This window comes from Anser cygnoides, unplaced genomic scaffold, assembly GCF_040182565.1.
Source record: "Anser cygnoides isolate HZ-2024a breed goose unplaced genomic scaffold, Taihu_goose_T2T_genome scaffold_71_1, whole genome shotgun sequence".
Lineage (NCBI taxonomy): Eukaryota > Metazoa > Chordata > Aves > Anseriformes > Anatidae > Anser > Anser cygnoides.
Window position 1 is genome coordinate 65,647 of NW_027103085.1, and position 11,790 is coordinate 77,436.

Consider the following 11,790-nt stretch of genomic DNA (forward strand, 5'->3'; position numbering starts at 1 on the left):
CACCACATCTCCCACCAGTCCTTCTCTGTTTGTGAAGAGAAGGTCAAGCGGGGCACCTCCCCTGGTAGGCTCACTAACCAGCTGCATCAGGAAGCTATCTTCCACACTCTCCAGAAACCTCCTAGACTGCTTCCTCTGAGCTGTACTGTATTTCCGAGTATACCATCTGAACTTTTTGAAAGAGATGTTTAAATTTTTCACATTGTGTATTTATGCACCAAAATCAGATGCTTAATTATTTACAAACTGTACATATACTTAAGAGAGGAGTGATTACATTGTTTCTGAGCATTGCTTGTTAAGAGTCATAGTTAAAATACAGCTTGTGCAGCCATGCATGCTTTTCTTCAGGTTTGAAACCTCCAATTTTTTAATTACAGATCTTTGTCACTAGACTGCAATTTCATGGATTTGCTTCATTTTTGCTTCATTTAAGCAACATCCTACACAGGGCTCTCAATGACAGGCAGTCTGAACACTTGTCGCATTTCTATGCATGACATCCCAGGTTCGAGACCACCCGGTCCTGAGGGAAGTGGCTAATGTAGTTGCAAAGACTATCTCCATCATATTAGAAAAGTCTTGGCGGTCAGGAGAAGTCCCTGGTGACTGGAAAAAGCCAACCATCACTCCCATTTTTAAAAAGGAGGGAAAGGAAGAACTGGGGAATTACAGACCGGTGAGCCTCAACCTCTGTGCCTGGCAAGATCATCAGAAAGATTTTTCTGGAAGCAATGTTGAGGCACTTCAAAAACCAGGAGGTGATCTGAGAAAGCCAGCATGGCTTCACCAAGGGCAAATTGTGCCCGATCAATCTGGCGGCCTTCTATAATGGAGTCACTGCATCAGCTGATAAGGGAAGACCTACCGATGTCATCTACCTGGACTTCTGTAAGGCCTGTGGTATGGTCCCACCTGACATCCTGGTCTCCAAACTGGAGATGGATTTGAAGGGTGGACCATTGAGTGGATAAGGAATTGGCTTGAAGGCCGCACCCAGAGAGTGGTGGTCAATGGCTCTATGTCCAGGTGGAAACCAGTGACGAGTGGTGTCCCTCAGGTGTGTCTTGGGACTAGTACTGTTTAATGTCTTTATCAGTGATATAGACAATGGGATTGAGCGCACCCTCAGCAAGTTTGCAGATGACACCAAGCTGAATAGTGCAGTCGATACAACAGAAGGAAGGGATGCCATTCAAAGGGACCTGGACAAGCTTGAGAAGTGGACCCATGTGAACCTAATGAGGTTCAACAAGTCAAAGTGCAAGGTGCTGCACCTGGGTTGGGGCAATCCCAGACATGAGTACAGACTGGGAGAAAAACTCATTGACAGCAGAAGGCTAGCGGCATCCTGAGCTACATCAAAAGAGGAGTGGCCAGCAGGTCAAGGGAGGTGATTGTCCCCCTCTGTTCTGCCCTTGTGAGGTCCCACTTGGAGTACTGCATCCAGGTCTGGAGCCTCCAGCACAAGAAAGATGTGGATCTCTTAGAGCAGGTCCAGAGGAGGGCCATGAAGATGATCAAGGGGCTGGAGCATCTCTCCTATGAAGAAAGGCTGAAAGAGCTGTGGCTATTCAGCTGACAGAAGAGAAGGCTCCGGGGTGACCTCCTTGCAGCTTTTCAGTACTGAAAGGGGACTCAAAAAATCACAGAATCACAGAATTGTAGGGGTTGGAATCGACCTCAAGAGACCATCGGGTCCAACCCCCCTGCCAAAACAGGTTCCCTAGAGCAGGCTGCCCAGGTAGGCGTCCAGACGGGCCTTGAATATCTCCAGAGAAGGAGACTCCACAACCTCCCCGGGCAGCCTGTTCCAGCGCTCCATCACCCTCACCGTGAAGAAGTTCTTTCGCATGTTGGTGCGGAACTTCCTGTGCTCCAGTTTTTGGCCGTTGCCCCTTGTCCTATCCCCACAAACCACTGAAAAGAGGGTGGCCAAATCCCACTGTCTCCCACACTTAAGATATTTGTAATCATTGATAAGATCCCCTCTCAGTCTTCTCAAGGCTGAACAGACCCAGGTCTCTCAGTCTTTCCTCATAGGGAAGATGCTTCAGGTCCCGTATCATCTTTGTTGCTCTCAGCTGGACTCTTTCCAGGAGATCCCTGTCTTTTTTGTACCGGGGAGCCCAGAACTGGACACAGTACTCCAGGTGAGGTCTGACCAGGGCAGAGTAGAGGGACAGGATCACCTCCCTTGACCTGCTGGCCACGCTCCCTTTAATGCACGCCAGGATCCCATTGGCCTTCTTGGCCACCAGGGCACACTGCTCATGGTCAACCTGTCATCCACCAGGACCCCAAGACTTTCTCTGCATGTCGATGAAGATGTTGAACAAGACCGGACCCAGCACCGACCCCTGGGGAACACCGCTAGTCACAGGGCTGCAGCCGGACTCTGTGCCGCCGATCACCACCCTCTGAGCTCAGCCAGTCAGCCAGTTCTCAACCCACCTTACTGTCCACTCATCTATCCCACGCTTTCTCAGCTTTGCTAGCAGGACATCGTGGGAGACAGTATCAGAAGCCTTGCTAAAGTCAAGGTAGATGACATCCACTGCTATCCCCCCGTCTACCCAGCTGGTGATGCCATCATAGAAGGCAAGGAGGTTGGTCAAGCACGATTTCCCCTTGGTGAATCCATGCTGACTACTCCTCATAACATTCTTCTCTTCCAATTGCTTGGAGATGGCATCCAGAACAAGCTGTTCCAACACCTTTCCAGGGACAGAGGTGAGACTGACTGGCCTGTAGTTTCCCGGATCCTCCTCCTTTCCCTTCTTGAAGACCGGAGTGACACTGGCTATCCTCCAGTCTTCAGGCACCTCTCCTGTTCTCCAGGACCTTTCAAAGATGATAGAGAGCGGTTCAGCGATCACCTCCGCTAACTCCCTCATCACACATGGATGCATCCCATCGGAGCCCGTGGATTTGTGTTCATTGATCCCACTCAGATGCTCCCGAACCACTCCCTCGTCAACCAGGGGGGAGGTCTCCATTTCCCAGACTCTTTTTCCTCCCTCCAGGGTCCAGGAGTCCCGGGGGGGAGTCTTTGAAGCAAAGACCAAAGCAAAGAAGGCATTCAGTATCTCTGCCTTCTCAGCGTCCCCCGTTACCAGGACACCCTCCTCATTCAGCAGGGGACCCCCACAACAGTGTCACCCTTAGTAGCCTGCCCCTTAATTCTCACCCACAAGCTCTCCACTCATTTTTCACCCTCTTCAAAAAGATGGAGAACAACTTTTTGCTCAGGCAGACAGTGACAGGACAAGGGGAAATGGCTTTAATCTAAAAGAAGGGAGATTTAGAATAGAGGTTAGGAGGAAGTTCTTCCCTCAGAGGGTGGTGAGGCAGTGGAACAGGTTGCCCAGAGAGGTTGTGGATGCCCCATCCCTGGAGGTGTTCAAGACCAGGTTGGACAAGGCCCTGGGCAACCTGCTCTAGTGGTTGCATCCCTGTCCATGGCAGGGGGGTTGAAACTAGATGATCTTTAAGGTCCCTTCCATCCCAAGCCGTTCTATGATTCTATGATACCCTTAGAGAGTAGTTATAGTACATTCCTCTGAACTTTGAATACTTAATTCCTCCAAGTGTATGAAGTCAGAAATTGTGTTTAACTCAACCTTACACATATCCAGTGAGTAAAAAGCCCTTGAGATATACTAGCGATACCTCTCAAATTACTGTAGACTCATCTGATTTATAATCCAAATTCATTTCTCTTGAGTAAGCTAAACAAGGGAAGAAACCCATTTACAGCAGCTAGTCTATTATGCACTACATTTTGAAAATACAAACCTCAGTCTTAAGAGTTCTAATAGTTTCAGACTGATGACCGTTCATAAAACAAACACAGATGTGCTGAATGGCAAATAGTAGTTGTTATAGGTGTAAATTTATAAAAGAAAATGAGATTAATGAAACTATGTGTTAACTGAAAATAATTGCACAGATAATTTAAAAGTATAGTTTTCTTTGTTAAAGCAAGGTACAAGGAATAAGACAGGCGATATCATGAAGTGGACTAATTAGAAGAAGAAAGTAGGCCATCTTACAAAAAACATACTGTTTAATCAGGCCATTGAAAGCAATGCAAGAGGAGTAGCAGAACAGTGCAAGTTTTTGAGTCACATTTCTTAAAAAGAAGACAGGCATAACGATCAAAGAAGGATTAGATTCTACCACAGTATCACGCTGATGCTGTGCATAAGAAGAAAGTCGGGCATTTATTCACACTCTCACTTTCGTGCTGAAATTTTAATACCATTTCACAATTTAAAAGTTATTTGAATTTTACAGAGTGAAAAATATTCATTGACTGATTAACAAAGCACTCAAGTTCAGTTATTGTCTTTCCTAATGAACCTGTTACACCACAGTGAGGAATAAAAGCAATGTTTCTTGTAAATAGTTTAATTTCAGGTGAGAAATAACACAAATGTTATATTTGTCACACCCACGTTCAGAGAAAAATACACTTTTCTTTATGTGGAATAAATGCATTCATGATTTATGGGACTGGAGAAGGGAAAAGGATGGGAATAAAGCAGTGTTCTGGTATACCAAAAAAAAACCAAAACTATATAGAGAGGCTACAGCTTACTGAAAGCCAAAACTAAGTTGCCCAGATTGGTGCTTAGCTCCAAGAAAGACTCGATCCACCCCAGAGGTAAGGCTGCTAGTATGTGCCCCAAGGTTTTGTATAAAATCATAGAATCATTAAGGTTGGAAAAGACCTCCAAGATCATCTGGTCCAACCATTACCCTACCACCAATATCACCCACTAAACCATGTCCCTAAGAACCACGTCCAGCCTTTCCTTAAACACCCCCAAGGATGGTGACTCCACCACCTCCCTGGGCAACCTGTTCCAATGCCTGACTACTCTTTCTGAGAAGAAATTTCTCCTAATTTCCAACCTAAACCTCCCCTGGAGCAACGTGAGGTCATTCCCTCCTGTCCTATCACTAGTTAACTGTGAGAAGAGGCCTTTCAGGTAGTTGTAGAGAGCAACAAGGTCTCCCTTGAGCCTCCTCTCCTCCAAACTAAACAACCCCAGTTCCCTCAGCTGCTCCTCATAGGACTTGTGTTCCAGACCCTTCACCAGCTTTGTAGCCCTTCTCTGGACATGTTCCAGGGCCTCAATGTCTTTTTTTTTTTAGTGACGGGCCCAAAACTGAACACAGTACTCAAGGTGCGGCCTCACCAGAGCAGAGTACAGTGTGTAGTGAGTATACATGGCAAGGTTTTGGTAGTGGGGGGCTGTAGGGGTGGCTTCTGTGAGAAGAATCCAGAAGCTGCCACATGTTAGATAAGGGCCAGTTTCAGCATACTCCAAAGGGCCCTGCCGCTGGCCAGATCTGAGCAAATAAGTGATGTTGTTTGTACCTCTGCGAGACCATATTTGAGAAAGGGAAAAAACTGCTGCAGAACAGCAGCTGGGAGAGTGAGGAGTGATGAACAGTCTTGCAGACACCAAGGTCAATGAAGAAGGAGGGGGAGAAGGTGCTCCAGGCACCAGAGCAGAAGATCCCCTGTGGCCTGTGGAGAGGACCATGGTGAAGCAGGCTGTCCTCCTGCAGCCCATGGTGTACCACGGTAGAGCAGGGTTCCACGCTGCAGCCCGTGGAGGAGACCACGGTGGAGCAGGTGGATCTGACCTGAAGGAGGCTGCGGCCTATGGAGATCCCCTACCAGAGCAGACTTCGGGTCAGACCTGTAGCCCATGGAGAGGAGCCCACACAGGAGCAGGTGATCTGGCAGGAGACGCTGCCTGTGGGGGACCCAGGTTGGAGCAGTGTGCTCCTGGATAGACCCCGTGTTATGAACCCATATTTGGAGCAGTTCTTGAAGAGCTGCTGCCTGTGGGAAGCCCACGTAGAATCAGTTTGAGAAGGACTGCATCCCATGGTAGGGACCCTATGCTGGTGAAAGGGAAGAGAGTGACTGTGAAGGAGCGGTAGAGGAGAAGCTATAGAACGGCAGCAACCCCCATTCCCCCATTCCCCTGTGCTGCTTGGGGGGAAGAGGTGGAAGAGGGTCGATAGTGGGAAGGTGCTTTTAGTTTGTTTTCTTTGTTTCTCACTCCTATAGCTTGTTAGTAAGAGGCAAAAAAAAAATAAAAATTAATCTTCCTATGGTGAGTCTGTTTTGCCCGTGACAATAATTATTGAGTGATCTCCCTGTGATCTCCTCTGCACAGCTTTCCAGCCACTCTGCCCCAAGCCTGTAGCGCTGCATGGGGTTATTGTGACCGAAGCGCAGGACCTGGCACTTAGTCTTGTTGAACCTCATCCCATTGGCCTCTGCCCATCAACCCATCCTGTCCAGGTCCCTCTGTAGGGCCTTCCTACCCTCCCGCAGATCGACACTTCCCCCCAACTTGGTGTCGCCTGCCAACTTACTGAGGGTAAACTCAATTTCCTCACCCAAATCATCAGTAAAGATATTAAAGAGGATGGGCCCCAACACCGACCTCTGGGGAACACCATTCGTGATCGGTCTCCAGCTGGATTTCACTCCATTCACCACCACTCTCTGGGCCTGGCCATCCAAACAGTTTTTAACCCAGCAAAGAGTATACCTGTCCAAGCCATGAGCTTCCAGTTTCTCCTGGAGAATATGGTGAGAGACCGTGTCAAAGGCTTTGCTGTATGTATGACTTACTGTTGTGGTTTAACCCGGCCGGCAGCTAAACACCACACAGCCGTTCACTCACCCTCCCCCTCCCTCTCTGGGATGGGGGAGAGAAACGGGAAAGTGAAACCTGTGAGTTGAGATAAAGACAGTTTATTAAGACAGGAAAATAATAATAATAACAATAATAATAATAATGATAATAGTATTAATAATAATGTGTACGAAACAATGATGCACAATGCAATTGCTCACCACCCGCTGACCGATGCCCAGCCTATCCCCGAGCAGCCGGCCCCCCCACCCCGGCTAGCCACCCCTATATATTGTTTAGCATGACGTCAGATGGTATGGAATACCCCTTTGGCCAGTTTGGGTCAGCTGTCCTGGGTCTGTCCCCTCCCAGCTCCTGCTGCACCCCTAGCCTGCTCGCTGGCAGGACAGAGCGAGAAGCTGAAAAGTCCTTGGCCTGGTGTAAGCACTGCTCTGCAACAATTAAAACATCAGCATGTTATCAGCTCTCTTCTCATCCTAATCCAAAACATAGCACCCTACCAGCTACTAGGAGGAAAATTAACTCTGTCCTAACTGAAACCAGGACACTTAGAAAAAAAATGGTTTGAATTAAGTTATGAACATTTCAAACTGAAAGACAAAAAGGTTCAAAAGTTTTTCACTGTTGTTATTAAGAAACTTAAATAGTTTATCAGTGAGGTAGAAGAACCATCTTCGAGAGAAAGAAGAGTTTTAGAGCTTTTACCTCCACAAAACATTTTGAAAGTGAAAACTTAAGAAATCAGGAGAGCTTTATGAGTAAGATCTTTTTTATAAGAGTTGAAAAAAAAATCATTGAAAAGTATCACTTCAGTCATTTTAAAGTGGTAGTAGAGCCCAGGACAGAAGGGAAGTGTTCAGTCCATATATTCCATTCAGTTTGTAACATGTGAACAGTTGTAGCTGATGAGAACACAGGGCAAGATTGTATACTTGGAAAGCCCAGGAAGATATTGTTCCAGCTTCTAAAGAACGTCTAAGTTATTGTATTGGGTTTATGTGGGAAGGTTTTGGTAGCAGGAGCAGGGGGCGGGGGGGGGGGGTGTGCGTGGAAGAGGCTGCAAAGATGTCATCTGTGAGACCAGGAGCTGCCGCTATGTCTGACACAGCCAGTTCCAGCCATCTCCAAAAGGGACCCACCACTGGCCAAAGCTTAGACAATGAGTGATGCTGGTTGTGCTTTTGTGTTGACATATTTAAGAAAGGGGAAAAAAATGCTGTGCAGCAGCTGTGAGAGAGAAGAGTAAGAAAAGATGTGAGAGAAAACTCTCAAGACACCAAGGTCAGTGAAGAAGCAAGGGGAGGAGGTGCTCAAGACGCTGAAGCAGAGATTCCCCTGCAACCCATGGAGAAGACCATGGTTAAGCAGGTTGTCCCCCTGAAGACCATGGAGGACCACAGCGGAGCAGATGTCCAAAGTGCAGTCTGTGGCGGACCCCATGCCAGAGCAGGTGGATATGCCCTGAAGGAAACTGAAGCCTCTGGAAAGTTCAATTAAAGAGTGGGCTCATGGCAGGAACGGTAGCTCTGTAGGGGACCCACGCTGGAGTAGTCCATTCCTGAAGAACTGTACTCCATGGTATGGACCCATGCTGGAGCAGTTCTTGAAGAACTGCATCCCACAGGAAGGATCCATGTTGGAGCACTTCCTGAAGGACTGTGTCCAGTGGGAGGGACCCCACACTGGAGCAGGGGAAGAGTGTGGAGAGGAAGGAGCTGCAGAGATGTACTGTTATGAACTGCCGCAACCCCCATTCTCTACCCCCCATGCAAATTGAGGGGGAGGAGGTAGAAGAATCGGGGGTGAATTTTAGCCTGGGAAGAAGGGTGGTGGGTGGTGGGTAGGTGTTTTTAGTTAGTTTGGGTTTTTTTTAGTTCTCACTATCCTATTCTACTATTAACTGGCAATAAATTAAATGAATCTTCACCAAGTCGAGTCTGTTTTGCCCACGACAATAATTCCTGAGTGAGCTCCCTGTCCTTATCTCAACCCACAAGCCTTTTCATCTTATTTTTCTCCCCTGTCTTGCTGAGCAGGGGGAGTGAGAGAGAAGCTTGATGAGCACCTGGCTACCAGCCAAGGTTAACCCACCACAGTAAGAAATAATTTAACACACTAACATATATGCAAAATTGTGAAAGTGAGGTTTCTGTTATCTCCTCCTCAAAAGACTATTTCAATGATTTACATTTACCATAAACCAAAATGTTCAAAGACTAGGAGCCTATTTATAGCACACATTACAGTCTTAAATTAATCTCTAGAAGAGTATAAATGCTTTCCCTACCCCACAAAGCAGGATGTATTTTATGCTGCAGGCTATTTGCACTACTATTTTTCTTGTGACATTCATATTCCACCCTATGTTCTATACTTGGGTTCTAGTTAAAAGCACAATACTGTTAGCGTCATTCTGTTAGATCATTATGCTGAGAAAAATAATTAACAACACATCAAAGATGTATGTCTTAGGAAAAGAAATAAAAAATTTCTGATACCTGCGACATTAGAGGAATACAAAAATAAAAAGAAGTTTGCTGAATAACTGGAATAGTCTTCATGAAGGAAAAAAAAATCCAAGTATTAAATAAGCTTCCTACTCTGTAAACTGTATACAAAACATTGGGCACTACTACATTTTGCCTGCTTAATTCAAACATCACTAACTTCTTACTTCTGTTATTCTTTGAAATAACAATACAATTAGAAAATATAAGTGAATATAAATCTTATACTTTAAGTCAATATAATGAAGTTTAGTACTTTAGGATCATAAAACCCTAGGATTGTGAACCCATAGGGTCAAATAACTTATGAATTGTTTTCATTCCCACTGCAGATTTTTATGGCTCTGCTACACAACATTAACTGTACAATTAGCTACAGTAAGAACATCTCTCTACGGTCAATTCCAATCCACTTTAACACAAAATAGATAGGTTGCACTGACTCTCCATTGAGGAGATCGGTTTGTGTCATATTATTTGAGGCTTACCCTCTTGATCCCTGTAGAACTTCTCATTCTATTACATGCAGTTGCATACAACTGCTGGTAGACATTTGGAAAACAGATGGGCCTTGACAAGCCAGTCTGCTTTGAAAATGTCTTAGAAGAACTAACAAATTTGAATTTTGATGTTTAGCACAAACTGTTCAATCAGTATACTTTACTAGTCCAACAATTTTAATCTCCAAATAATTATGTAAAAACACACACATTTCTACTGAAGCTTTCCAAAAACTTGTGTTTTAACCAAATTTTAAATAAAATTTAAAATAATTTTTAGTGGAATTATTTTTTCTTCAAAGCTGGTCGTTTATGCTGATGTTTTCTTACCTCATTGTCTGACTCCACAAGCACTTGATCATATTCACTAAGGGCTACTAGGAACATGATAGATGTGACATTTTCAAAGCAATGTATCCATTTTCTTCTTTCTGATCGTTGGCCTCCTACATCCACCATTCTGCAAAATTAACAATGACCACATAAATTCTACAAATACCTTAGCAGATAAACATACAGTCACATATGGAACATTGAATTCAAGAATTTAGATGAAAACACAGTTTGGTTTGTTTTTCTTAAAAAAATAATAATTCCATTAATATTTCACAGAATTGTAGAATTGTTCAGGTTGGAAGGGACCTCTGGAGGTCATCTGGTCCAACCTGCCTGGCTCAAGCAGGACCACTTGCCCAGGACCAAGTCCAGACAGCTTTTGAAGATCTCCAAAGAGGGAGACTCCACAACCTCTCTGGGCAACCTCTTCAAGTGCTCAGTCACCCGCACAGTAAAGAAGTTTGTGCCCATTGCCTCTTGTTCTGACACTGGGCACCAATGAAAAGAGCCTGGATCTGTCTTCATTGCAGCCTCCTTTCAAGTATTTATAGACATTGATGAGATCCTATCTGAGCCTTCTCTAGGCTGAACAGTCCCAACTCTCTTAGCCTTTCCTCCTAGGAAAGATACTCCAGTCCCTTGATCATCTTCATGGCCCTTCGTTGAACTCTTTCCAGTAGCTCCATGTCTCTCTTCTAATGGGGAGCCCAGAACCAAACAGAGATGCAGCCTCACCAATGCTGAATAGAGGGAAAGGATCACCTCTCTTGACCTGTTGGCAGTACTTTGCCTAATGCAGCCCAGGATTTCTTCTTTGTGGCAAGGGCACATTGCTGGCTCATGTTCAACTTGGTGTCCACCAGAATCCCCTAGGTCATTTTCTGTCAAGCAGCTTGACAGAAAAGCAGCAATAGACTCTGTGTGGCTCCCAGGATATACTGGTGCATGAGTTTGTTCCTCCCCAGGGGAGGAACAAAGGGGGGGGAGGGAGAGAGTAACCAGCAGTCCTGTGAGGGACTCATAGACAGGGCTGCTGAACAAAGGGCATGGGGTAATGTGAAAGGGAGGAATTGCAAAATCAACAAAATGGGGGTTAAGCAGGGTCACCTCCAGCACTTGCAGGTAAGCAAGGATGTGTCTACAAGGCACCATTATGGATAAGTCCCCCACATCCAACATGTTGGGGTGCGTCTCTAAATTGCCTGTATACATGTATGCATGTAGGATGGGAAATAAACAAGATGAGTTAGAGAAGTGCATACAGTTGCAGGGCTACAATCTTTCTGGGATCATGGACACGGTGGGATAATTCCCATGACTGAAATGTTGCAATGAAAGTATACAGGCTTTTTAGGAAGGACAGGCTGGGGAGATGAGGAGGGGGGTCTTGTTTTCTATGTGAGCTAGAGTGCATGGAGCTCTGCCTGGAGATGGATGAGGGAGGAGCTGACTGAGAGCTTATGGGTTAGGATTAAAGTTGCCCAGCTTATTACAGCTGCCTAATTTTAAGAGCATAAACTGAATACAATGTATTTACTAAACTTAATAGCCAAAATAAAAACTGAAATTTGCCTGCAGAGTGTACTCCTAATTCATTAGGCATCTCAATGTAACTAGACACTCGGGTGTCTTAATTGCAATTGTAATTGATAGTTATTCTTTAAGCAACTGTTTTTGCACTCAGAATGAGCTGTGGGGAAAATCATTTGTTGGAGCGGTAGTAAACTCACAAAATATCACTTCTCTCTAAAAATC

At 45.4% G+C, this 11,790-nt stretch overlaps 1 protein-coding gene across 3 annotated transcripts in view; it reads right to left on the reverse strand.

The window, feature by feature from the left end:
• LOC136789577 (guanine nucleotide-binding protein G(q) subunit alpha-like) overlaps positions 1-11,790 on the reverse strand; it is a 152,528-nt gene that overhangs the window by 48,955 nt on the left and 91,783 nt on the right. For all 3 annotated transcript variants that reach the window (XM_066989657.1, XM_066989656.1, XM_066989654.1), the window contains one exon: positions 10,030-10,159. In XM_066989657.1, coding sequence (XP_066845758.1) covers positions 10,030-10,159 — 130 coding nt within the window. The remainder of the gene's footprint in view (positions 1-10,029; positions 10,160-11,790) is intronic.